The sequence below is a fragment of the Octodon degus genome, unplaced genomic scaffold, assembly GCF_000260255.1.
Source record: "Octodon degus isolate 3935 unplaced genomic scaffold, OctDeg1.0 scaffold00222, whole genome shotgun sequence".
NCBI classification, from domain to species: domain Eukaryota; kingdom Metazoa; phylum Chordata; class Mammalia; order Rodentia; family Octodontidae; genus Octodon; species Octodon degus.
Genome location: NW_004524798.1, coordinates 1,029,790 through 1,057,032, shown reverse-complemented (window position 1 = coordinate 1,057,032; position 27,243 = coordinate 1,029,790). Strand labels below are relative to the sequence as shown.

General features: G+C 49.7%; 1 protein-coding gene across 7 annotated transcripts in view; it reads left to right on the top strand.

Moving 5' to 3' along the window:
• The window catches only part of Msi2 (musashi RNA binding protein 2), a 376,733-nt gene that overhangs the window by 296,310 nt on the left and 53,180 nt on the right, over positions 1-27,243 (top strand). For all 7 annotated transcript variants that reach the window (XM_023705519.1, XM_004645275.3, XM_023705516.1 and 4 more), the window contains exons 8-9: positions 6,164-6,246; positions 21,795-21,909. In XM_023705519.1, coding sequence (XP_023561287.1) covers positions 6,164-6,246; positions 21,795-21,909 — 198 coding nt within the window. The remainder of the gene's footprint in view (positions 1-6,163; positions 6,247-21,794; positions 21,910-27,243) is intronic.

Here is a 27,243-nt window from a genome sequence, read left to right as displayed (position 1 = left end):
TGCCTTTTCACTTTATTGGTAATTTCTTTTGATGTGAAAAAACTTCTCAGTAAGAACAGATCCCAGTTGTTAAGTCTTTCAACTGTTACCCGTGCGATTTGATTTCTGTCCTCAGTGACTACCTTTGGAGTAGGTTATTTTGATGCATCTTATTTTCAGATTTCTGTTCTCCTCGTGTGTTTGTCTTACATCCTTAAAATACTGCAATGAATAGTTTTATTCATTTGAATAAAAGGGAGAAAAGGTTTGAGTGTTTAATGCTTATCTCTGAGGTAGAGCTAACTTGTTAGTTTCCAATGATAGCTTCATTCAAGAGAATGCAAGAATTTCACTTTTAAATGCTCCCTGTCAGCTGTGACCCTACTGGCATCCATTTTGAAATCCCTCTCTATGGGTATAGCCTTATCACTGAAGTCCCTCCAGCAGTCCCCAGAAGTATGTAGTACAGGTAAGTTAGGGGCCTTCAGAGAGGCTAGACAGATGCCACTTGGCTGATGACAGCTGAGAATGGTTTCTTGCAAGCTTTGATCCTTTGCCACCCTAACCCTATGGGATTATTGGTTTCATAAGCTGTTCTCAATCCTTAATGGGCAACTTAACCAAGCTGAAATACCTAGAAAAGAGGTCTCAGGCCCTGGGCTGGTACCCTAGCACCAAGGGAAATGGGAGTAGGCAGGAAAGTCCACAGAGGCTCATGAAGAGCCCTCATGAACCTGAGCCCTCATAGACTCAGCTCGGATCAAGTCCTCACCCACTGGCGGTTACCAGGATGGAGCCAAACCCCCAAGGTTTGCCTGCTTTGGGAGGCACACAGAGGCCAAGGGACCTCCCAGCTCATTTTTTGGTCTTTGCTTTTGAGTGAGTATAATTGTGTGGCTGTTGTCCCGTAGCTTGATGGGTCTTCATGAGACTCCGTTTTTGTTACGCTTTCAGGAAAGGGCATGGGATTATAAGTCATTATTACTTCCTGCCCCCAGCTCTGTCAAGCCTCACGTTGACTGTACATCCAGCAATTGTTCAAAACATACCTTGGAAACACAATGCTAAGAGAATGAAGCCAGATCCAAAGAACAGATGCTGTATGATAGTATTTACATAAGGTGTCTAGGATAGGCAAGCTCCCAGAGACACAGTAAGAAAGAGGCAGCCAGGGCTGGTGGAAGAGGAATGGGGAGTACTTTGTAAATGTAGAATTTCAGTTTGGGGTGATGAAAAAGTTCCATCAATGAAAGGTGGTAGTGGCCACACAGCGTGACTGCCCTTGATGCCACTGGTCAAACATTCAAGAGTGGTTACTATAGTAAATGTTCTATTGTGTGTATTTTACCTTGACACAAAAAAAATATTTCAAAACCAGAAAAGACTATAATGCAGAAAAGGGCCCATCCATCCCCCACAAAGTTCTGACTCCATTACTTTTGTTCTTCCCTTCTTGGCTTCGTATTTAGGGTGTTGTTTGCCACTGAGGTACCAATTCATTGGAAATTATAATGCATCTGTGAAATAAAAATGATTATATGTTAAGGAATAATACTTATTGATAAATGTTTCATTGCCTCTTTGCTTCCTCAAAGGGAATAAATAAATATTTTAGACATAATCAAGTTTGTTTTCTCTATTTGGGCCAAACAGACAGGGATTGGTGAAATCCAGATCTTTAAACACAGCAAATGGGCCAGCCAGATAGCTCAGCAGACTAAAGTGCCTGCTTCGGCAGATGCAGGGACCAGAATTCGATCTGAGACAGCAGTTGAGACTGGGTATGGTGGCGTGTGCCTGTAATCCCAGCTCTTGGAAGGCTGAAAATAGGAGGATCACTATGAGTCCAAGCTGTGTAGTGAGACCCTGTAGGCCCTGTACTAAATACATAAAAAAATAAATAAAACCACAGCAAATGATTCCTCACATCCCTGAATTGTTATGCATGTAAGGTACATACTCTTGAAATCCCGGCTATCTGCTTTAATCAGGAAAATCAGTTTTGTGACACTTGCAATTTGAGTCCTGTGGGGTTAGGGAAGGGACCAGTGAGAGAGTATCACAGTGAGAGTCTGAGATGACACAAGGAGGACTGCCCACCCTTCCCAGGAATCAGTCTGCATTTTAATTCTTGTCTCCCAGCTCCCTGCCCTCCCTCACTCTGGGCTTGGTGGCACAGAGTGGGAATGGAGGCCACAGAAAGGCTTACACAGTAAAGACCCTGGCACTCTCAGTGATTTGCCAGGTGAACTGGGAAGGAGTTGGGTGGTGGCAGAACCACAGCTTTCATGGCATAAGACCCATGAAAGGCACCTTGAGTCCTCATGGTGACTGGATTTACCCCAACCAGTATGCCAAGCTCAAGTACGTCCAAGCACTTAGGGCTTCAGATGAGGCGGTGGCTTCAAGCCAGGCTGGCCCCCAGTCCTTGGAGCAGGGCCCCTCACTGGCACTGAACGTTGTGTTCTTTCTAGATGGTCTGAATGGGGTTTGCGTTCCCTGTCTTCACTCACCTGCTGTTTATAGACTGTCCCCTCAAAGTTACATGTGTTCAAAGGTGGGGCTTTTGTGAGGTGACTGTGTAGTGAGTGCACTACCCTGAACCGTGGATTGCGCTGTTGATGAGTTCATAGCTGAAGGTGCTTCTGGGAGATAGGACTAGCTTAAAACATACAGGTCACTGAGGGTGTAACCCGGATGAAGGAGTTCTTGACCCCAGCTCTTCCTTCCTTTCTTAACTTCCAAGGGCTAGGTAACATTTCTCTGTCATACTCTTCCACTACACCACTGAGGTGGCCAAGTATGGGCTGAGTCCTCTGAAACTATGAACCAAAATAAACCTCTCCTTTAAGTAGTAAGTGTCTGCTGTTTTGTCCCAGGGGTGGGAGAGTGACTCATACACCTGCCTTCCATCCAGAGCAAGTCAGCAGGTCAACTGAGGAGTCCACATGAGGCCCATCTCTGTGGGGACAGCTGAAACCTTTGCTGTTGGTGCCCACAAGCTTGGTGGCTTAACACAACAGAAACTGATTTTCTCCTAGTGCTGAAGGTCAGGGCTATGCTTTCTCAAAAGTTCTAGGTGACAGACAGTCTTTGCTGTTTTTCCAGCATCTGGCAGCTCCAGCCGTTCATACTGTCGGCCACTTTACTCCACTCTCTGCTGCCTCTGTGTTATGTGGCTGCCTTCTCTGTTTCTCTGTCTCAAGTCTTTGTCTCCTTTCTCTTTTGAGGACAGCCATCCTTGGACTTAGGGTCACACTAAGTCTACAATAATTCTTCTCTAACTTACTCACATATGTAAAAACTTTTTCCAAATAATGTCACTTGGGCTCCAGAGGTCAGGATGTGGGTGTGTGCTTGGAGGGTTACTACTCCACCCACTGCACTCACTCTAAGTAGTGTTGTGGTCCCTGAAAAACTGGAGTTCTGGGCTTTGTTTTGTTTGCAAGATGGCTTGGTTTGTGTCATCCCAAATCAAGGCATTGAGTGGCCTTCAAAGAAAGAAGAGACCAATGGAGTACAGCGAAGGACACACAGGAAGGGAAAAGTCCATCCAGGGGAGAGGCTGTCTATATCCTTTGACTTGAGCCTTTTAAAGAGTGGCTTGCTATCTCTACATTCTCCTCCGTGCTGGGCACAGGTATGAGCCAGTCATGCATGAGAAAGGGCCATGTCAGGCTTGAGGCACAGCAGGGACCCAAGTGGATTAGCAAGATGCTCAGGACCTGTAGGTGCAATCACTGCGCACGTAGCGCATGTTAGGGGCATCCATTTCATCCAGGGACCATGGGGAAGAAGGCCCCAGCCCTCACCTTGTCTGAGCTTTATGGCTTAACATCAGTGTTGCCCCTCCTTCATGTGGGTCTTTGATAGATGCTGAGTCCTCATCCTTTTCTGTAGGGCCCATTAGGATCTGGGCTCTAGGCGGATGGGCAGGAAGAAAGAGATTAACCGAAGAGTTGCAGGTGCAGGTCCCCACTGTGTGCTGGTATGGGGGGCTCTGCCTATCACAGCCTGGTTTTAAAGGCTCCCCCCAAGCTGACTTCCTGAAACAGATTCCACCACGGGGAGCTGAATGTCCTAGGCAAATCAAAGGTGCTTGAAAGAGTGAGGGAGACAGACACCCTCTAGCCCCAAGAGAGATGCTGTACAGTAACGAATGGGATCAGGGGCCAGAGAGCCAGGAAGCTGTACAACACAGAGCCTTTCTCTCCAAGGACCTAGTTAGGAGAGGAGAGGTAACCCTGGGGCTTCATTTCAAACATCATCTTGTCTGATGCCTGCTTCAGACCTCAGAGGTAATTGAGGACCCAGCTTTTCCCAGGTGTCACTGGGAGAAACAGGCAGGCTTTGAGACTCTGCAGCAAAGACTTCTGTCCTTATGTGGGTGGCATCCGCCTTACGTGTCTACAATGTGCTCAGCTGGAAGCACTTGGAACGTTGGTCCCAAACCTGGTGTGTGGTAACATAACATACAGTAAAGATTGTGGCTGCATTTCTGTGATGGTCCTAGCGTTCTGTGTCTCTGGAAGCTGGGAACAAGGGATGGCCTTCTTTTCCTGAAGATTCTCTGAGAGCCTGCGGGAGCTATAATGTAAGAGCTCCATGAATCAGCTTCGTGTTCCCCAGTGTTCATTAGAAGGTAGGGTGTATGATCGGAAAAGACATGGGAGATTTCTTCTGTACCTTGGGTTCCAGGGGACCCAAAGTTGACATAGCTGGTTGAAAAGGGAGCGTCTGTATTTTTCTCATTGACAAGAAACATTAGTTACCCTATCGCAAGAACAGCCATTCTGACTTCCGGGTTCCATTTGAGCTTTGTGTTTCACCAGGTTCCTGTCTTTGGAGAAGCACATGCTTTCATTAGCTGAGGCCGCGCTAACAAGTATATTATAAACATGTTTCTTATCATTCTGGAGGCTAGCGGTCCAAGATCAGGATGCCTGGTAAGGTCTCACGTCCTGGCGTACAGTTTGCCACGTTCTCCTGGTGACCTCACTTGGCAGGAAAGAGAGAAACGAAGCTCTCATGGCTGCTTGTAAAAGCACTGATCCTGTTCATGAGGACTCCGGCCTCACTGGGAAATCCCCTCTCACAGGCCTCAGTCTCCTAATACCATCACACTGGGAGGTAGGAGTTCAGTGTATGAGTGTGTGTGTGGGGGGGTGCATCACATGACTTCAGTCCACAGCAGAGAGCCTTGCTAGGCTGTGTCGTATGAGGCAGGTTCCCTCTCTGGGGACGCAGAGAGGAGATGTGGATGTGTACGGATGTGGTCAGACACAGGTAAGACGTATGGTCAGAGCTGGAACCCAAGGCGCCTCTGCTCATCAGAGTGTCTGGCAGTGCTCTTCAACACGGCAGCTGTGGTGTGGGTCCGTGTGGCACCACAGCGTTTACTGAGTGGGCTCGCAGATGGGGCCACATGCCGGAAACACCATCAGGGGCGGGAAGAGAAGAAAGGAAGGGGCAGGAGGGTGGAGAGAGGCACTCTGGATGCTGAGCCGCTGTTGCCTGCCAGAATTCTTCAGTGCAGCTTGCCTGGCAAAGCCGGACTCCAGCCGAGTAAATACAGTGGGTAGCTGACGGGCTGACAGCATGCATCAAACAGTCTTAAACTGCTCCAAATCCACCGCGCTTTTGAAGCGGCGGTAGAAAAAGGATGCCTGCGCAGAACAGAGGCCTGCAACTTTTAATAGTTTCTTCCAGGCCTCAGGATGTCCTGATGAGGTATTAGAGGAAGTAATTCAGGAAGAAAGGACAAATAACCGCCTCCATCTGGAGGCCGACCTGAGGGCTGGTCATTCCAACTCGCAGAAAGGACCAGCATTGCCCCGCAGTGATCCAAGAGCCTCCTGTTAACCCACCCGCCGCTTCTGCATGCAGAGCCGCCAGGCTCTGACCCCTGTAAATGACAGACAAGTAAATTTCTCATTTGCTTCAGGGCACATGTAAACCACACAGTGCCTGCTGCTTGTGGGTGAAAATCATTAACTTCTCCTCACTGTCGGGAAGGGTGCAGGGTCCAAATTAGAGCCTTCGCCTCAACCTCAAAGCCCTCCTGGAGATCTGGCCCTTTCCTTCTGGACCGGGAGCTGTCCTGACTGAGAGAGAACCAAACGAGTTTGTCAGAGCCAGACTCACCCCTCCTCTCTCTGTTTTTCTCTTTCTCCTTTTCCTTTAGGGTTTGGCTTTGTCACTTTTGAGAATGAAGATGTTGTGGAGAAAGTCTGTGAGATTCATTTCCATGAAATCAATAATAAAATGGTAAGTCTGGAGGGCCTGTGCCAAAGGGGGACCCCAGCCCGGCACACACACCCCATCTTGCGGCTGATCACACCAGGCAAGCCTATGGGCCTGGGCAGGGGTGGGCGTGAGCCCTGTTGTTTACAGCAGGGGTGGGCGTGCTCTTTCTGTAAAGAGCCGGCCAGTAGGTATTTTCAGCGCAGAGAGCCACTCAGTGGACTGCTGTCTCAACTTCTCGCCTTATGGCCTGAAGTGTCCACAGCCCGTGCATACAGAAGGAGCCGGGTGTGCTTCACTGAAGCTTTGTGGACACTAGAAGTTACATTTCCCAGCAGTTTCATGTCACGGATTTTTTTTGTCATGGTGGTGAGCGAGCCTGACCCCGGGCCCTGCACCTGTGAGGCAAGTGCTGTACCACTAAGCCACACCTCTAGACCACACAGCATTATTTTGTTGTTGTTGTTTTTAGCCATATAACAATGTAAAGACCTTTTTTTTTACCTCTTGGACCTTACACAGAAAGTCTGGGGTGGGGCCAATTGTGATGTGTGGGCTGTAGTTAGCTAACCCCCTGGATTTAGGGTATACTTTTGACTTTGGCTTTTAAAGGGGGGAATGCCCTACCTAGATAGGAAGTCTACCTATTTTTCTTTGAGCCCTGCTGTGTAATGAACACACGTACCCCTGGCCATGCAGTCAGTTAGGTATTTTCTACCCTCATGATCAGCTGCTTGCTTCCATCTCTTTGGCTTTTTGAAGCTCCACTAGTTGCCACTGGGTGGGGGGTGGGGGTGCTGGATTTTTGGAATCCTGGCGCACTAGGGAGGCTACCTGGAGAAGTGGCCACCAGAGGGCGCCGTGCTGTGTGCAGTCGGCATCTATGTGCTGGCGGGTCATCTGACACTCCTTTCTTTAAGTTGAATAGGAGGTGAGAAATCCCTTCTTTGTTGGCGCCAAAGAAATGGAACTCAGCAGGTGTTTCTGAAGCCATCAACAAGTCCTCTGGAGCACAAACATTTTGGTTGGCCCCCAAAGTCATCAGCCCCAAGGGAAGAGAGAGGGCAAATCTGTGTTTCATGCAACTGTCACTTTGATATTTTCTTTCTTTTGTCAAAACATTCCTTGTTTCTGAAACATGTTTTCAGATATGCATTCTATATTGGTCTGATATGTGTTCACCAACTTTAAATTCAATAATAGAGCTTTTAGTGTGGATAAGATCAAAGCAATCTGCTTAGCATGTGGTGCTTCAGGCCTGATTCAATATTTGACTTGCTAATTTTTTCCCAGGGCACTAAAATAATATTGTTCATATTGTTCCTCGCCATCATATGCATCAGAAATGAAAATACTGTTGCTTCGCATCCTGGTTGGTGGAGGCATCAACACAGGGACTAGAATGGTTCAGGGGAGAACAGTGTACAGGAATAAGTTTCCAACATAGGATCTGTCTGACCCCCCAAATGACACTGCCTTCTAGTTGCTGCTTCATCTTGGTAGGTCACTGCTTGCTATTTTTAAAACTGGAGAGGCAGAGGACTTAAACCTCAGTGCAGGGCCTGCCTGCCCTGTTTCTCCTAGACAAGATAGGCTGTGCTCAAGGCTGCCAGGCAGTGGGGAACAGAAGTGGCAGCAGAGACCGACCTCAGGCGGCTGCCCTTCTGTCCTGCCAGGACTTAATGCTCCCCCCGGAAAGGCCCAGCACGGGCAAGAGACAGCTTCATGTGCCCCCTCAAATGTACATGTGCAATCTGTCACTCCCAGTGGGCTTGGAAATGAGCCTGAGACACGAGCGGTAGGGAAGGACTTTATCCTCCTCACTCTTCTAGTGGGGAAACTGAGGCCCGGAATCTGCCCCAGGGCTACCCATATAGCAAAGGAGCATGGCTCTTGAGCTTCCTAGCTGCTAGGTGAACTGTACAGTCAGGTGCCTAAGTGTGCGTGAAAGGATAAACCCCAGACGCAAGAGGTAGAGGTTCAGCCCCAGAAGGGGAGCAAAAGAGCTGGCTTGAGGCTTCAAGCCACCGAGGTTTGCAGCTGCTCTGCCCGTGTTGCATATTTATCACTGCCAGCCCTTCTCCCCGGTGGAGGGTGCCTGTGTCAGGTACAGGAACTGGTGACTCTAGTGTTTCTGCTTTCTTTTGAATCTGGGGCTAGTACTTATTCTTTAAGAGGATCAGCAAAAACAGTAGACAAAGAAAAGGAAGTGGGGCACTGTGGTTAGGGTCCCAAGGACTGATCCAGCTTCCCAGCCCCGCCCCAACAATCTTGTGCTCCCAAAGGAGGAATTCACACATCCTGAAAGGGGACCTGGAGTGAGTCACTGCATGTCACTGAGCTCCAGGAAACAGGGCCAGGAAGGGTGCACACCGCTGGGGTGTTGGAGGTTGGGTGCGATGCCCTGAATGAGGCTTACACAGTGGCCAACCTGGGGCACAGGAGAAGGTTGGCTCTTGCTGTGGTCCCTACCAGTGTCCTTGAAGGATCTTCCTCCGTGCACCAAGGAGGGGTGGAATTTCAAGAGAATTGGTAGAGGAGCCCACATCCTGCATTGCTACAGATTGTCTTCTGAGACCCAAAGAAACGAAATGCATTTACATCATGCTCCAGGAGTGAGGTAGCCAGGGAGAACTGAGAATCCTGCAGCCACCAAGCAAGGCTCAGGGCAGCTACTGAACTGTACAAAGGAGTGTGCGCGCCATGGATGACCCCCCCCTTAGCATGCCGGCAGAGGCCATTTTCTCACATTCATAGTTAATACCAGTCTCACACTGCAGATGGGTCTCGAGAAAGGACTCGAATACAGGTCTTCTGAGTCAGTCACACATGCCTGGGACTTTGTATGAATAGTTGTGAAATGAATAAAGGGTTCACTAGGAAGCTACATGATTTCAGTGGGGAGCTACGTGAGCACATCATAGCTCCCAGAGTTGCTTCCCATCTAACTCAGTATTAGATCTCCTGGACCCCTTTATGGTGAAGGCCTCTCCCCACTGTGCAGACAGCCAGAACAGGCCTGAGTGCTTCTGCCTTCTGCAGAGGCCCTGCAGAGCAGTCTCGGGTCACAGAAGTCCCCACCTCTCACCTGTGCAAGGCCCTATCTTACACAGGTCATGGCCAAGGTAGCACAGGGGGTTGGCCCACAAGACCCCACACTGAACACTAACATCCTGAGGTACAAATGCCATACTGTGCTTAGCACTTGGTTTATCGAAAGTAATTCTCACATTCACTCTGGGATAGGCGCTTATCATTGTCCCTGTTTTACCATGGGAGAGACGAGGCAAAGGCAGAGTGATGAAGCACTTTGCTAGTTGCACAGCCAGCAAGTGGCAACCTCAGAATTTGAGTCCATAAAACTGTGCTCCACAGCTCATGTTTGTGCCCACAAGGCTCTATACTTCCTCTCTGGGCCAAAAGGGACTTTAGTTCGCTGGACTACCCGTGTCCTGTAACTACTGAATGTCCTTTCCCCCGCAGCTATCTTGTGGTCTGCTGTGGCTCCTTGGTCTCCTAGGAGAAGGGTAGAAGGAGGAGACAGAACACAGGAGGCCACATTGGCCTGGCTAGGGAGAAGGGCCAAGTTTGGGTTTAGGATCCAGCCAGCTGCAGATTGCCTGCCTCTTCCTGCTCTGTCCCAAAGGCAGATGAGCAAGGGGACTGGCTGGGGTGTTGGTTGCCACCAGAGCTCAGGGACCAACCTGGCAGAACTGAGGCTCAGCCCCAGCCAGAGTGAAATGTAAATGTGGCTCTTTATCAGTAAATACACAAATGCACACATGCAGCTGCCTCGTGACCCTCCAGAGGGGCTCCTCCTGGCCACTGTGCGAGCCCCAGCATGGGCGCAGCTAATGACGCCTCCCGCTGCAGCCCCCTGATTGAAGCAGCCCCCGAGCAGCAGGAGCACTTGCTTGATTAGTCGCCAGAGCCCAGTCTCCAGGCAGCCCCCCGATGTGCCAGGCGGCTGAAGGGAGGAAAGTGGGACTTCCCAAAGCACCAGCCCCAGGTTTCCTCAGAGACCTGGCCTGGCCCCACTTCAGAAAGATGTTGGGAAGGTGCTGCTGCCCTCCTCGTGCAAAAATGTGGGGCACAGTCAGAAGCATCCTTGTTCAACAGAAAAGAATGGGTGTGGTGGAGGCTCCGCAAGCAGCCACAGCCCCTGCCTCGCATCCTGAGGAGGGGTCCCAGTCCCGTTTCACAGAGTGACCAGTAGAGCTGGTCTTTGGACCTGTGCCGTGGTGGCTCCAGACCTTTCATTTGTCCCACCATTCCTTGCTGCCCATAGAGGCAGACCTAATGTTTGGAGAATCTGGATTTCTAAAATTCTTATTGCTTTATACAAGGACTACTATGGGATTCCTCACTTGGAGCAAACAGAGGCTCGGACCCTGTGGTCAGTGTGTAGATGCAGCCCAGCAGCCCCTGGGAGCTGGTCAGGGCAGCCCCAGAACCTGTGTTGGGAGCTGCGTGCTGATGAACCTCATGATTTGTGTGCATATTAAAGTCAGGGAAGGGCTAGCCAAATAGCTCAGCAGATTAAAGCGCCTGCAAGTAGGAGCAGGGGCCAGGGGTTTAATCCCCGGGCCTGCTGTGCTGGCTCCGCCCCCAGGGCACACTGAGAGGGCAGTTGAGACTGGGCTTGATGGTGCACGCCTGTAATCCCAGCTCTTGGGAGGCTGTAAACAGACGAATCACTACAAGTCCAATCTAGTAGTGAGACCCTGAACACCCTGCAGACCCTTCCCTAATAAACAAGGAAAAAAAAAAAAAGCCTGGGAAGCATCAGGAGAGGATCGATGCTAATGATGGATAACATGGGAGTGGTAGGCCACAAATGGTCCCCCCAGCATCAGAGGGAAGGCACCTGAGGGACTGCAGTGTGGAGCTGGGCTTGGGCTGGACCCCCGGGTCAGTTTCGGGCTCTCACAATTATTCTTCCCTTCCCCTGTGGTCAGGGAGAAACCAGCTGTCCCTGAGAGGGTCCCCGTGCCCAGGCTCCTCTACAGGCCGCATGCCCTTCCTCTGAACAGCATAGCAGATGTGTGAAGCCCCACAAGGAGAGAACTGTGTTCGCCTGTGTGACACACTCCCATGCTCATCCTCAAATTGAGACCACCAGCAAACCCCCACCTGTCTGTACCCTCTTCCTTCCTTTTGTGCAGAGTGTGAGCTGTGAGGACCACTCTTTTGCTGCCTGGAGTCCAGCCAGCACGGTTGTCTGTGTGTATGCTGGAATGCTGGGTAGTCAGAAGGCTGGCAGGTTCAGTGGTGGTGACAGCAAGTGTCCTCCCTGTGGCCTAAGTCAGGGGCCAACAAAGTCTGTAAAGGACCAGAAAGTGAATATTTAAGGCTTTGAAGGCCATATGGTCTCTGTCACAGCTATTCAACTCTGTCACTGGAGCCAAGCACAGCCAGACAATATGTAAATGAGTGGGCGTGGCTTGTTTTATTTTTATAAAAATAGGCTCTGCTGCCTTTGGCCCGCTGACCATAGCTTGCAACTGCTGGACCAAAAGTAGTCTAGCATGGAGCAAAATGATGTGTGGTGCTTATGTTCTGGGAGCCCAAGGAAAGGTTTCTAACAATTGATTAGCCAGCTTCACTGTAGAATTCTTTATTGGAAGCAGAGAGGAGTGATGTGTCCCAGATAGATATGGCAGCCAGCAGAAAGCATCAGGGCAGCCAGGCGTGGTGGTGAACACCTGTAATCCCAGCCCTCAGGAGGCTGAGGCAGGAGGATTGCTGCGAGTTTAGGGCCAGCCTGGGCAACAACAGTGAGAACCTGTCTCAAAAAAAGGAAGAAGCCTCCAGGCGCTGAGCAGAGTAAATCAAGGTCAGAGGAAGTGCTGTCAACCCAAGAGCCTTCCCGGCCACCAGCCACCTTGCCAGTAACCCTTCCTACAGTTTAACTAGCTTTGTAACTGAGGCGACTTAGCTTCTGTGCTTGGGCTCCCTGGCTGCGTGTCCTGTGAGGAGAGCCACAGGGGTGCCTCCTTCAGGGAGTGCTGTGACTGATTTGGGCTGGGCTGGGAACAGAGGAAGGTCCTCACCAGGTGAGTGCAGTGCAAGGTGCGGGCCAGGCAGGACCAGGTCCAGGCACCTCTGCAGGCTGGAGGAGAGTGAGGGGGTCCTAGGAGAGGAGGGGCATGCAGCCTCTGGAGCAGGCGCGCTGAGTCAGCCGTTAGGGCTGCATCATCTTTGGGGAGGGTCCAGAGAACCCACTTCTAATAGCAAAGCCTGGCACAGTCTCAACTCTGACCCTTTCCACTGGGGACACATCTAGGAAACTGATCCTGGAAACTGGGCTCTGGGGAGGGAAAGGAGACCCGGTGAGGACTCCTGTGCCGGGCCTGGGTGCAGACATGTGGGCTATGGCCCCAGCTGGGCACCCACGGCCTGGCACACAAGCCTGCCCTCCTCCCTCCTCAGCCCCACCACTGAGTGCTCGGTCGGGAACCTGCCCCAAAGTGGCAGTGGTGACAGTGATAGGGGGTGGATGATGTGGGCGGAGCGAACCGGCTCTGTGTTCACCATCCTATTTGTAGCATCTTTCTCACTCGTAAGCTAATTTTAGCCATCCATTCTGCTTCTGTTGCCATTTATAAAATGAGAATGTCAAATGCAATATTAAACAAGCAGGATGGGGGGGGAAGGAAATGCCAGAGAGTCATTTAATAAATGAATCCCATGTTTACGTGGGAGAGGAGGGATCCTGCGCCCACGCACCACACATGCACGTGTGCACGTGCAGTTTGTGTACAGGTTGTGTTAATGAGCGCAGAGCGATCTGTGTTGGGGGAGGCCAGGCAGACGGGAGGCGGAGGTGGGGTGCTGTGGTGGATGTGTGTTGCTCTTTAGGCAGAAGTAATTTAGCCCACAGAGAGGCGGCCTCCCAGCTGCGTGGGTTCTGGCTTGTTTGCCCTGCATTTCTCCTCTGGCAGGGTCAGTGCTGGAGGGGGTGGGCCGCATGTTCTATGCCTGCAGCCTCTGGCCCGCCCCACATGAGGTGTGGGTTTATGAGAGGGGCCTGCTGGGAGGGGCGCCCGTTCCCTTCTGCCCCTTCCTCAGGGACAGAAGTCCTTGCCCTTCTTCCAGGGCTTCTTACGTCTGCTGGATCCCGCATCCCCCGCATCCAGGAGCTTGAGCTGATGCTTAGGCCACACTCTTCTGTTCTCTCCGTTCAGTGACAAATGAGGCCAGTGGCAGGGTTGCTGGCAAAAGCCACTGTGGGCTGGGGGAGGCACCCACTGCTTCTGCAGGATTTGGGCACTCTTAGAGGCCCAGGGTGCTTCTTACTTTGAAATGCCCTTGAAGGTGCCAGGAACAGCCGCAGTTGCTGCTCTCAGCTTTTTCCCCAAACAGTGCCTCTGCTCACCTTGCTGATGCCTGGAGACGGGGACTGCCTGGCCAGCAGATGGCGTGTGGAGGAGGTTAGGGACGAGGGCTGAGCCCTGAAGAGGGGCTGCTGCTCCAGCTCTTCTTCTTCCTCTTCCCTCCCGCCCCTCTGGGTGTGAGAGCAGGGGTGTGAACTGGCTTTGTCACCTTTGCTGAAACTCAGCCAGGCTTCGTGTGACACAGGGAAAGGTGAGACTCACCCACACTCTCAGGGCAGCGTGGTGTGGGATCAGCTCACAGCTGACAGCCCAAGGGATGGGGATGTCACAGTCGAGGATGCTGAGTGCAGGGCCAAGGCAGCTGCTCTCAGAGCACAGAGCAGGCTGGAAAGCAGAGATTAGAAGCCAGGAGCCTTAGCCCCTAGCCACTGGTGTGTGCGTCAGGTAGTGCTGGAGGCCAGCTCCTCTCCACCCACAGCCCAGACTTCACGCACCTCTGAGGGAAAAGAAAAGCACAAGCCCACGCCCAGCCCTCCTGGTAAATAGTAGGTGCTTCATGTTATTGGCTTATGACCTACTTCACTGTGCCATCGCTGATTTTCATAAAACACTGAGCAGAGGAAGCAGTGGATGAAATTAATTCTCTAAGTGGTGAGGAAATTAATTCTGGAAGCAAGAGTCAGGAATGACTTTGGGGAAGAAATAGCATCAAGTTGGGCCTGCAGGCTTGGGGACAGGGAGGAGGGCGCAGGGGATTTGAAGCTGGGGACCTGCGTGCAGTTGAATCTTGCGTGTGCTCTGTGACTGAAGGCAGGTCTTTCCTCAGAGCCTCAGTGGTCAGCTGGGGGCTAATAGAGCCACCTCAGAGGAAACGGAGTCTCCATTCAGTGAGGGAACTGAAGCCAGTAGACACTCTCTGAGAACTCCTGCGTGCCATGAATCACGTTTGATGTCCATTACGGGTGTGCATCGCATGATCTGACAAAGGGTCTTGGGCAAGGCGTACGAACACCTTACACGTTCTGTACACCCTCGCACACACACCAGATGTCATGACTGTCTGGTGTGTGGGTTGTGCTCAGTAAATCCTGGGCCCTCTCCTCCCCAGAGTAATCCTGAGTCAAATCCTAGATTTCCCACAGCGCTCGGTACTTCTCCCCAGTAGGACCAACCTACGTGTGAGGCATATATTCCCTGAAGACAGATAGCCCTGCTGGCTGCCCTCACCCGCCTCTGCTAGCGGGTCCACTGTGATCTGTGGGGTCACTGTTCCTTCACAGGCTGAGGTGGATCCCCATTCTGTGGGGAACTCTTTGCAGTAGAACAAGACAGGGTGGCAGGTGCAGACAGGGCCTCTGTGCTGTCCATGTGCTGGCCCTTGTTCACAAGGACAGAGCCAGCCTGTGACACTGGGGGTGAGGGTAGAGGGAGCAGGTGCAGAACTTCCTTCCACTTGCCTCCTGCAGTAGCAATGACCAGCTGGGAAGCTCAGCTGGGTTTGCAGAGGGCAGAGGGCCTGTGCCGTGAGGGAAGAGTACTACGAAGGGCCACTGCCAGGGTCTCCAGGCCATGAGTATGATCCTCTACCCCTGCCCAACGACCCATCATCCTGTCTCTAGTCTGGGGTGTGAAGAGCAGCTCCATGTAATCCAAACCCTGGAAGAGACAACAAGACTGAAAAGAGCTTGTCCTGACTCGGAAGGCCACACAGTGAGTAGTGGTGCCAGGGCCATCTCAGTTGGGAACTGTGTGTGCACAGAGCGGAGAGAGGCCTGCCTGCCCTCTCCTGGGCCTCCTTGCCTCTCCCTTGCCTCTCCGGAAGCTCGTACATTCTGCCCTCGCCTGGTCACTCTGTGTACCTCTTTCTGTGCTCAGGAGAGCTGGTGCTGGTTGATGCCCTGCTCTTGCCATCTTGGGTCGCTTCAATATCATCAACTGAGGGTGTCCTCGTCAGTCTTTCTCTACAGTATATTCTGCAGCCAGGCTTGTGGGGGGGGGGCACTTGGGACCACACGGAGTGATCTTCCTTGCTATGCTAGCTCCTTGGGGCAGGTCTCCTCCAAATCCTGGTACAAACCCACAAGCACCCCACAGAAGGGCTGGTCTTGCAGTTCTATAGGGTCCCACAAGGACCTAGAACGTAGGCAGGTGGGGAGGGGGTGTCATCTTAGCTGGAGTGGCTCTCACACTCCTGTCCATGGAGAATTCTGGCTTGGTTCCAGGCAAGACCCTGAGTCCTCAGGCTTTTGTGTCACCTCCCCTGGCCTTTGTCGGTTCCCTGGGTGGCACTCAGAAGCTCACAGTCAGAGGAGCTAGTTGGCCTGGGCCTTCAGGAGCAGCGTTTCCCTGGAATCCACCAGAGTTAGCTGGGTAGGAGCTGCAGCTGGATCAGGGCAGAGGCCACAAACAAGACCAGGTCAGGTCACTTGGGGCTATTAGAAGGTTCCCTGGAAGGACAGGGTGTCCACCAACCCCACCCCACCACTCTGCTCCCTCTCCTTCCTAACAGCCAGCCAGCCAGTCAAGGCCAGTGTCTGTGCACTGGGGAATTTTATCCCGTCTTCCTGGAATCACTTCCGACATAACCTGTCAGCGGTGAGGAATGAAGCCGTGCACACTGGCCTTTTCAAGCCGACAGAACCTGCTCATTGGCGGGGTGGGGACTCTATCAAGGCAGCAAGCACAGTGTGGGTTCCCTCAGGGACCCAGAGCTGTGTGCTGAAGGAGTTGACTGTGTAGAGACCACAGGAAACAAAAGCCTTTTCACTCCCCAGAAGGTGGCCTCCTTCTTAGAAGGTCACCTGTCCCCAAAGACCAGCGAGGTGAGCTTTACTCCTGCCAAGGCTTCAGGTTGCTTGGGCAGGATGGGCCCATCGGAGTGCCTGTCAGGAAGCCATCTCCCTCAGAGCTCCAGCACCAGGCGCCGGGGCCAGGGCAGTGCAGGGCGTGCTCCCTGCTATGGGCCTTAGCTCTTAGCAGACCTGGCTTCAGACTCCAGCCTACCACCCATGGATTAAGTCTGCACTGCAGCCTTGGTCTCTGAAGTCTCGGCCTCAGTTTCCTATTCTAAAAGATGGGTACTGGGGGCCAGGGAGATAGCTTCGCAACATAAGCACCTGCCTGGCAAGTGCAAGGCCCCAAGTTCAATCTCTGGTGCGTGCACGCGCGCGCACACACACACACACACACACACACACACACATCCTAAAAGATGGTACATAGATAGCTTTCAAGGACAGTATTGGTCCATGGCTACCGTAGGAAGGTGGCAGGTAGATACAGGATTGTATCAGCATTAAGTGCCCTGAGGTCGACAGTTGCTGTGGTGGCATAAGAAAATGCCCTCATTTTTAGGAAATGCAAACGTTGCAGCTTGCTCTCACATGGGAAAATATACACAGCTACAGATATGGACAGAGATGACAAGGCAAAGTAATGAAATGGTAGCAGTGCATGAATCCGGGGGAGGGGCAGACAGGTAGGTTATCTTTGCAGATTTTCTGTATGCTTGGAATTTTTTCTAAAAGTTAGAAATAACAAACCTTCTTACTGAGTTAGCTTGGATGCTGGTAGAAAGAGTCCACCCCCACGCCGACAGCAGCACGCGCAGGCCGCAGTGACCCTACGTTGGAGCTTGTGTCCACAAGAGAACGGGGCTGCCCTGGCTGCCCTGGGGTCGAGGGGTTTCCATTGCATCCCTATTTCAAAGCCATCACCATGAGGCCCAGCGACACTGAGGCAGTTGGCCCCTCGCTGGCATTTGGCCCCTGGTGTGGGGTGGTTTGGTGGCTCTGCCAGCTGTGGTGTGTGGAAATGGAAGCTTTGTGTTTCTGGCATGAGCAGCTGGCCACAGCAGCCTCTGTGCACCTCACAGATGCCAGTCCACACGGAATTCTCCCTGTCTCTTGCCCTCCGATGAGGCTGCTGTCTGGGAAGCAGTGGCAGAGGCAGGTGTTGTGAGAAGCAGTTGATGGTAGAGACTCAGACATGGAGATGTCTGTGCCCAAGAACTGCCCTGTGAAAAGTATTCTGGGAGCACTTCTCCTTCTCCGGGAGCACTTAGCATATGGGGGGCGGGTCTTAGAGAGTGACACAGAAGCAGCTAGAGCAAGAGCCTGGTCACCCTGACAGCCACCTCAAGCTTTGTGGCTAATGGCCATGGGGAGGGCTTGCAGTGAGAAAGGCGCTCCCTGTCCTGCCCTCTGTCCCTGGGAGAGAGCAGCCCTCGGTGCCCACTGCCCAAAGAGCCCGGCCAGCCAGGCACCCAGTACAAGACATGCCTCCTGGCCCTGTCTGCTCAGCACCCTGCGCTGATGCCATGTGGTAGCCAGCTCCAGAGAAAGCCCGTAGATCTCTGCCTCCTGGGGCTTGTGCCCTTCGACACCATCCCCTGACACCAAATCTGGGCTGGCTCATTGGGCCTGTAGAATGTGGTGAACCCCCAGGCTACACTGGGAGAAGCCTTACGGCCTCTACCTGAGTCACCTGGAATGGCATCCCTTTTGGAACTCAGCCACCATGCTGCAAGGAAAACAGATGCCCTGGAGGAGCCATGATGCGCCGCCCCCAGCAGCAGTCCCGGTCCTCCAGCCCAATCAGGGCTGTCTGTGGCTCCAGCTTCAGCCATCTGACCACAGGCGGGAGCCCACCTGAGCCCACTCAGCTCACACACAGTGAGGAAGAACGCCCAGCAGTTGGTGGGAAGCCACCAAGTTTGGGGGTGGCTTGTTGCATACCAGATGGGATTTGAAACATGAGGTGTGACCAGATGACTAAATCCATGACTAGCACCAGGAGGTAGGCTGGCGTGTCCCATTTGGGTTCCCTTTCTACCCCCTGGGTATCATGCCAAGCTCGCTGGCTTGCATGGGCCAGCAGGGCAGGATGCCCCACATGTGCTCTAACCCCAGGGACTACAGAAGTGACAAACCCAGAAGTGGCAAGCAGTGATTTGTTGTGTGACTAGGTGTGTTAATCTTTGGCAAACAAGACACAAGGAGCTGCTTCTTTCTCTGTAGGAATGAGCACTCAGAGGTAGAGATATACCCTGTTTATCACAGTGTCCCCTAAAGCTTCGCACTTGCCAGGCACATCTAGTTGCTTCGCATCGTTGAATTTAGTAGCCTGAGTCTCCAGAGCAGGGGGGCTGTGTGGGCAGGCCTTCTGGTCCAAGAAATCTTTCAAGAATCCTTCAGCACAGGCCAAGACAGGACAGGCTCCCTGCTGCGCCACTGCCTCTCCCTGTCGCTCAAATGCCCAGGACAGGCTGGGGTCCCCCAGAGAACGCGTATGCCACGGCCCCTGGCCTTGGGGAGCACTCGCCGTTGACACAGCAGGTGGTTGACAGAACTCTTGTGGTTAGAGCTGCCCACAATGCCACCAGCGGAGACAGAGCAGAAATAAACCGAGCTGCCAGCCTTGTTCATGAGAGGAAGAGTAGGTGGGTTTGTTTAAAATACCCCGATTACAGTCAGTTAACCTTTATGTTCCCTAAATGAAAATTGTATAAACCTGAAATTTTCGTTGATCATGTTGCCTAGGAACCGGCAGCAGGTTTTCATAAGACAATGCAATAGATTGTCACCGATAGGGCTATTAGGAAGTGAGCTGGTTAGCGGCATTATTCCCCATCCTGGTGTCACTTAGGTAATTATCTGTCTGCCTGTGCAGGGCACGCCCATTTTCCCCTGCTGGAGCAGGTTCATGCAAATGAATTTCTCAGCTGCTTCTCTCAGAGTCGCCTGGGGCCCTGGAGTTGAGGAGCCAGCCACCCTTGGGCTTAGGAGAGACACCTAAAAGACCCAATTTGGATGAATTTATTCCTTTTTAATCACCTTTCCCTGCTACTTGCAACAATAATACCCTAATAGCCCTGTTGGGGACAGCCTATTACATTGCCTTATAAAGACGTGTGGCCTGCTCCTCACAGAAAACTTAGACGATAAACAATAACAGGATTCATGATGGAATACTTTTTAAAAGCTACTTTAAGAAAACCCTGGTATGGCTCTTTTAGGGTATTTTCTTTCTTTGCTATGTACACTTGTTTCATTTCTACAGTCACTGTAATTTGGTTTTTTACCTCTTACAGTTAGGTGACCATCTGTCATGGTTTGTCCGGGGCCGAGTAGTTTCCCAGAGCCTGTACCTGTTACCATTAGGTTGGTTTTCTGTCGCTGTGTAGCATTTAGTCGATGTGGCTGAGCCAAACTAGCCTTAACCCCTTCCCTGTTCTTAGACTTTTCGGGCATGCTTGTTGTCTTGTTTACAATTAATGCTTCTGGGAACATAGGTCTTGCAGTATAAATTCCTGTTCGGATGTACACGTTTATGGCTTTCCATAGATTATCAAGTTTTCCCCCAGCACCCCCCCCCCGCAAAAAAAATATGTTCAGTTTCCTTCCTTCTTCACCTGCAGGAATCTTGATATCACACAGTCCTTTCATCACTGCCAATCTAAAGAGGGGGTACTTTTTAGCCATTTATTAGTTGCCTCTTCACGTCTTTTACTCACTTCTCTTTGCAGAAATCTATAAAAATGTTTATTATAAGCATACCAGTCAGGAATGTTAAACCATTTTGTCTGTCTTTTAAGGCATTTGTGGTTGCCATTCATTAAAGAGCAAGAGTAACACATGTTCACAGTGGTGCCCACCTGTCATCCCAGCACTCAGAAGCTCGAGGCAAGGAGGATTGCCCTGAGTTCAAGGCCAGCCTGGGCTACCTAGAGAGTTCAAGGATAGTTTGAACTACATACTGAGTCCCTAGCTCAAAAATAAAAACAAACCAATAAAGGAATGCTTGCTAGCTGGTTTCCTTTGAAGAAAGGGAGATACTTTTTATATAAAGCGTCCCCTTAATCACTAAACTATTTTTAATTGATGTATTTGGGAGACACAAATCCACACAAGGCCCCTTTGAACAATGTGCTTGTGACCGGCCCTTCTAGGGTAGCTGGCTCATAGTATCATAGGCACACTGTGAGCAGCACCAGCCTTCCCTGTCACAGTGATCCCTCCGGCTGCTGAGCTGAGTGGAACTCTGCTCCCGTGCTGTGCCCTGTGTCCTGTGACTCCTTGCCGCATAAGGAATTTGATTCTTCTTGCTGCTACACACATCCATGCCTTACCCTGCCACAGCCCATCAGAACCAGGACTGATTACCAGCTACCAGTGCTTGTGCAGTTTGTCTTCAAGTAAAAGCACGTAAGTGCTGAATAAAAGCAACGTAAGAACTGCAGCAGGTCACGGCATGATTTCCTAAGGTTGGCACTTTGTGTAGTTAAGGTCAAGCAGGGCACCTCTAGGTGTGCAAAAGGATTTGGATTAAGAAATTTTAGAGACAGAAGATAAACTGGAAAGATTAGCAGCTTTTATTTTCAGCACTGGGGATTGAACCCAGGTCATTTTCCCTGAGCTACATCCCAAGGCTTGTCTCTCTTTAAAATAAAAATATTTTGTTGTTTTGACACCAGGTCTCACTAAATAACCAAGGCTGGCCTTCCCTTGCAGTCGTCCCAGAGTGCTAGGATTACACGCGTGTGCCACCACACCTCACTGGGGTTAGAGATCTCTTGAAGATGCAGGTGTAAATGAGAAACCAGTATCCCAGCTCATGAACAGACTCGGTGGTTTCCATCTGGAGTATGTGGTGTAGGTTTCACAGAAATGGCAGCATTGGTAAGCTAGAGGTTTTAGAGACCAGGCTTCAGGAGCGCTCTCCGTGCCTCCTGACGCTTGATTTTCTTATCTGTGAGATGGACTGAACACTGAGTGGCCTGTTCTATAAGACAGTGCGTCCCGCGGTGCACTCTGAGGAGTCCCCAGCCTGCAGGAATTTGTATAAAGGGCCAATCAATCATGAGGGATGATGATTATTGCTATCGTTGTTGTTATTCACGGGCACATCCATCAGCTGTCGCCTTGCTCCTGAACTGTCATGCTTCCTGCACAGGCTTCTGTCTGAGCTCCAGCCTGTGTGTGTATCTTTCACTTGCGTCCTTGCTGCCCTTCCAGAACCTAATTTCATCCTTGTAGGTTTTTCCAAAGTAGGATTTGCACAAGTGGTGTGTTTTCTTAAATATTTATTTTGCAGGCCATTTACTCGGCACGGCTATTTTTACAGTGAGTAAGGAGCAAGGCTAAAAATAACTCGGCTCGTAACCGGATCAGTTCTGCATTTGACATTTACGTGGAATTCATTTGCATCTCATTTGTTTGCCTTTCTGTTTAACAGGTAGAATGTAAGAAAGCTCAGCCGAAGGAAGTCATGTTCCCACCTGGGACAAGAGGCCGGGCCCGGGGGCTGCCTTACACCATGGACGCGTTCATGCTCGGCATGGGGATGCTGGGTGAGTGTGATGGGTCCCCAGGGCATCAGTGGAAAGGGAAGACTGCGGAGACCTCCACACCTACCTGGGTCACTTGCTATGAGGCAAACTCCAGAGCCTCAGTTTACCTGTGTGAGCCTCGGTTTCCTTCTCTATAAATGAAGATGATCCTTACCTCTTGTAAGACAGTTGTGATGATTAGACAAAGGTACATATATAAGCTCAGCCCCAACATAGTTTACAGGATTCTTGATACTGTTTTTTTCTACCCTTGTCAAAAGGAGTCAACTCCAGCCCTCGCTTTTTTTGGCCAACTAGAAGTTCTTAAGATCTAAGTGCTGCTAGCTGGCTTAACTTGCGTGGGATCCAGCTATATTTTCTAAAACTTGGGAGAGGAAAAAAGTGGGTGGGCAATAATCCTGTCTGTTTAAATGATTAACATTTTCCTCCTGGGATATCAAAATTTGCATTTAAATGGATGTTTTAAATAGCCTGTTTTACTCTTTATTTGCAAAAAAAAAAAAAAAAAAAGATGAAAGACAAAGTGTGTTTGTTCTGACTAAAAATGATCTCTCCTGGCTTTTAGAGAAATTGAGTTGCATATTATGCCCCTTTCCTTAAAGGTATCTCTGTCCATCCTGCGTAGATAATTGAAAATCTCACCGCTTAAATGGCATGAAAGATGGAGAAAGCGAGGGAGATGCGTAATGGTGTGGGTCGCAACAATAATTAGAAATTTCAAGGCGAGAGAATGGTATTTTAGTGCAAGTTATTGTGTGTCGGGAAAATACTAATTAAATGGGATAAATGGTAGTTAATGGTAAAATTCCATTCAGGCACATGAGCTGTCTAGTTTTAATGGGTTTTCATTTGGTTTGGCTAAGGGTCCCTCGTGTTTGATAAGCTCTTTATGTGTTTTTCAGATTTGCTGCTGTTTAAATCATTCTTGGCTTAGTTTTAAATTTATAAAACTTTTCTTGGGCTCACAAAGAAATGTACCAACTTGTCTGATAAAAATAACAAGAGACAGGTAAAGCTACTTTGAGGAACTTTTTAAAAATGGAGAGTAAGGGGGCTGGGGAAATGGCTCAGTAGGATAAGCGCTTGACTGGCAAACTCAAGGATCTGAGTTCAATCCTTGGTTCCACAAAAAAAAAAGAAAAGAAAAAGAAAAAATGGAGAGTAATGCCATTCAGAATATTAAAAATGGCCACAATGATAATTATTCAAAAATTAACTTTTAATAGAGTTTCCAAAAAAATTCTATCATATTTTTTTCAATTAGCTAGGTTCTAAAACTTATCTGAAAGAAGTAGTATGTGAGAATAAATAAGTCAGTCTTTTTAAAGAGAAAAATGAAAAAACACTAGTTTGACCAAATACCAGAACATAACTCAAAGCTACCATAATTAAAACAACATGCTATAGTGTAGAAGACTGTCCCCAATTTGGATGGTTTGACTCAAGATGTTTTTTAACTCTGTGGTGATAAGCAAGTTATATGGACTTAGTAGAGACTGTGCTTCAGTTTTTTTTGAATTTTGACCCTGTCCTGGGTTAAGGATATATGGCCCCACTCTCTGAAGGTCCTGGAACAGCAGCGGTGAACACCTGTCATGCAGGGAAATGACTAATTCTCTGCAGGTTACTGTGCAGTTGAGCGGTTGCCCCGAAGCCAGCTTAGGTATCTTAATACATCTTTAACATAGTGACGTTTTTAATTTCTGATAAGCTTATAGGATCACAACCCCATCATACATCAAGGAACATGTATATGGGAATATGCCCTTGTAGGGAAAAAACAAAGAGCCTAAAATAAATACATTTCTGTGTAAGTGCAGTTATCATTTTAAAATACTTAAATCCAGTGAGAATTATTTGATGGTGGCTACATGATAATTGCTTAGCTCTTGCTTTAAAAAATTAATTCTTATTTGGTCATTACCTGATGATAGCTATCAAAAAGAATTCCAAATGGAGTCATAATTTCAAATGTTGAGGTCAAACTAAAGAAAAAGAATGTGCCTTAACCGCCTGCCTGGTTTCTGGACTCTTAAGGATATAAAGGCTGTAAGGCATAAATAGGGGCCTTTCTGAGACCCAGACTTTCAGGCAGTGCTGCCTTGCAGAGTCTGACTTAAGAGGCACTGGATCTTTTTCCAGGAGAAGCAGCAGGATGGAGTAAGCCCAAGAACAAAGGCACAGCCATGTCCAGTATCCTGGACTCCAGTCACCTCTCTACAGACTCCCAGGCTGGGTCCCCAGGGCCTTCCACCTGAGAACCAAGGCAGGGGCACTCAAAGCCGAGAGCCTTGAGTGCCTACTGCATAGCCCAGCCCTAGACTGGTTATCCAAGCACAGGGCTAATACAGTGCTCAGGGAACAGGGCAGCTACCAGCAGCAAACCTGTGGTCTAGTGGGAGAGACACACATGAGTTTACCGTGCAGGCACCTAGTTCATCCTAATCAAGGCTTAGGTGTCCCAGGGCCACATCAGAAGTGGAGACCAGTCAGGAAGTGGGCCCTCCTCCCTACAAAGTGGCATTTGGCTGGGATGAAAGGGTGGGCAAACCATGGGCCTTCCTATCAGAGAGTGTTAGCCCAGCCCCATGCAGAGCTTCACCAGGGCAGGCTGTAGGAAGCAAGCTCAGGCTGTGGAAACAGGAGATCAGGATTTCTCCCTCGTCAGCCGTGCAGGATAGAGCAAGAGGCTGGGTCTGTCTGATTTCCTTTCACCAATACATATGGCCCAACAGTCTCAATCTATGAAATTGTCAGGGGATAAATGAAACCATACCTTGCCTGGCAAGGGTGAAATTTCACTAAATCCTAGATGCCATGGAAAGTGAGAAACACCTTCATGTACCATTCAGAAAGAAAAATATGCTATAATTAATCTGCATGCTGCTTTTTGAAAAAATCTTGTTGACTGCAAGCTAAGTCTCACATACCCACATATTAAATGTGAAAAATAAATGTGCCTTTGATCAGCAAGATACATAGTTTGTATTCAAACTGGGAGCTGTTATTAATAAAGTATTGGGGTGCTTGGGACAAGTTACTATTCTGGAAGGTTTCCAGCACTTAAGCTTTGTGGTCCCTTCCCAGCCGTGGCTAAGAACCCAGTGTCATGCGCAGATGTAACGTGTGTGGCAACTGCAGCCACCTCCTCCACCCCAGCCCAAAGACTCTGGGTCATCCCTGTGTCACCATCTCCTCACGAAGATCCTTGTTCTGACTCCAGGCCCTGCCAGTCCCAAGCCTCCTGAATTCTTTAGCCACTGTGGCAAAACTGTCCCAATGCCTGCTGAGCTGGGTCTACTGAAAGGTCCCAAAATGTGTCCCTGACCAGGAAACAGTTCAGCTCAGCTTGTCGTGAACAACTAATTTTCTTTTTCTTTCTGTATTTAAGACAGTGTCTACAGGGTCTATGAGGTCTCACTACGTAGATCGGACACATAGTGATTCTCCTGTTTTCAGCCTTCCTAGTGCTGGGATTACAGGTGCACACCACCACACCCAGTCTCAATCACTGTCTCATCACACCCCATGGGCGAGACCAGCATGGCACACTGGGGATCAAACCTTGGCAGGCACTTTAATCCGCTTAGCTATCAGGCCAGCCTCAGCTTGTCCTGAGGTTAGGGAGGAAGGATGGGGCAGGCACAGCCTCCGAAGAATGAATTCAGCCAGGCCTGTGTCTCCCACCACGCTTTGTGCACTTCCATGAGGATCTGTGTTTTACATTGCCAGACCTGGAACTGGTGCTGTCATTGCCTGCGATATGGCTGATGAACTTGACTGCCACAGAGAACTCTTTTTAAAAATAATTTATGAATGAATAGAATAGGATGATGATTTAGTAACTTCACATTTACTTTTTTTTTTTTTTTTTTTTTTTTTTTTTTTGGTGGAACCAGGGATTGAACTCAGGCCCTTGAGCTTGCCAGGGAAGTGCTTATTCTACTGAGCCATCTCCCTGGCCCCCAGATTTACTTTTGAAAAAACAAAAATAGATAGCATGTCCAGAGGTTTTTAAAAATGAAACTGAACTATGAAAACATTAAAATGCATCTATTCAACAGATACTTAATAAGTACCTACTAAGCAACAGGTATTGTTCTAGACCCCAAGAACAAAGCCTCTGATTGCAGGGAGCAGGCATTCTAGCGAGGAGCCTGAGACCACCAACCTGCCAGCCTATAATTGACTTGGGTGCAGTGGAACTAATTTTTTTAATATCCTCCAAGATTTTCTCTAGATGTTGGAAGGGCTCCTGAAGGGCAGGCTGATAAGTGTATAGGGGCAAAGTTATTCCTTCCTGATGTCTCTTGACAAGGCTGCAAACATCCTTTGGGAAAAGACCTCTGCTGCTTAAGGTTTAACTTTTAACAACCTTTGATAGAATCAAAATAATCAGACAATGAAAATTCATTGAAAAAACCTTAAAGGAGGGGAGAGTAGAGGAGAGAAGGGTTACACCCAAGCCCTGTCTCCTGCCTCTGATCCAGGGAAGACCTCAGCCACACCCCTTGAAGAAGCTGTTTTCGCATCCCTGAGACAGCTGTGTAATGCCAGAGTGCCCAGTTGTGCAATCCAACACGGCAAAATCTTCTAGTTTCTCTTAATGAAAATGGACTTAATAAAAGCAAACACATGACTGTTGATGGGTTTGATTCCTCTTGACCTTCTCCGCTCTCGGCCACATAATCCCACTGCCTTTAACTCTCTGGGCTTCCTTGGGCTCGTGCTATTTATTTAACAAGTTAGTAGAGAAAGGGCACACTGCCACGGCCTTGCAGAAGAGCTCCAGTCTGGCAGGCCTAGAAACAGAGGGACTTTTGACCTGCTCACCGCTTTTACCCAAAAGCATTCTTTTTTGCAGTGTCAAAGATCAAACCCAGGGTCTTGTGCGTGCTTTAGCACTGTAGCACTTGTACCAAGAAGCTCCTATGAAATCTGGACTGTATGTTTCCCAGTATGACCTCCTGTGAATTAAAAGCAAATTATAAATAAATCTTCAGCTAGGCATGGTGACATACGCCTGTAACTCCAACACTCTGCAAGACCATGGCTGTTCTTGGAATTTCAAGCCCAGCCTGGTCAACTTAGTGTCTTAATGAGATCCTGTCTTAAAATAAAAAAAGGCTGCCGGGCATGGTGGCACACGCCTATAATCCTAGCACTCGGGAGGCTAAGGGAGGAAAATAGCTGTGAGTTTGAGGCCAGCCTGAGCTACATAGTGAGCTCAAGAAGAGCTTGTACTACAAAGCAAGGCCCTGTCCCAAAAAAAGGGCTGTATTGCTCAGTGTGAAGTCTCAGGTTCAATTCCTAGTACTAAGGAAAAAAAACACA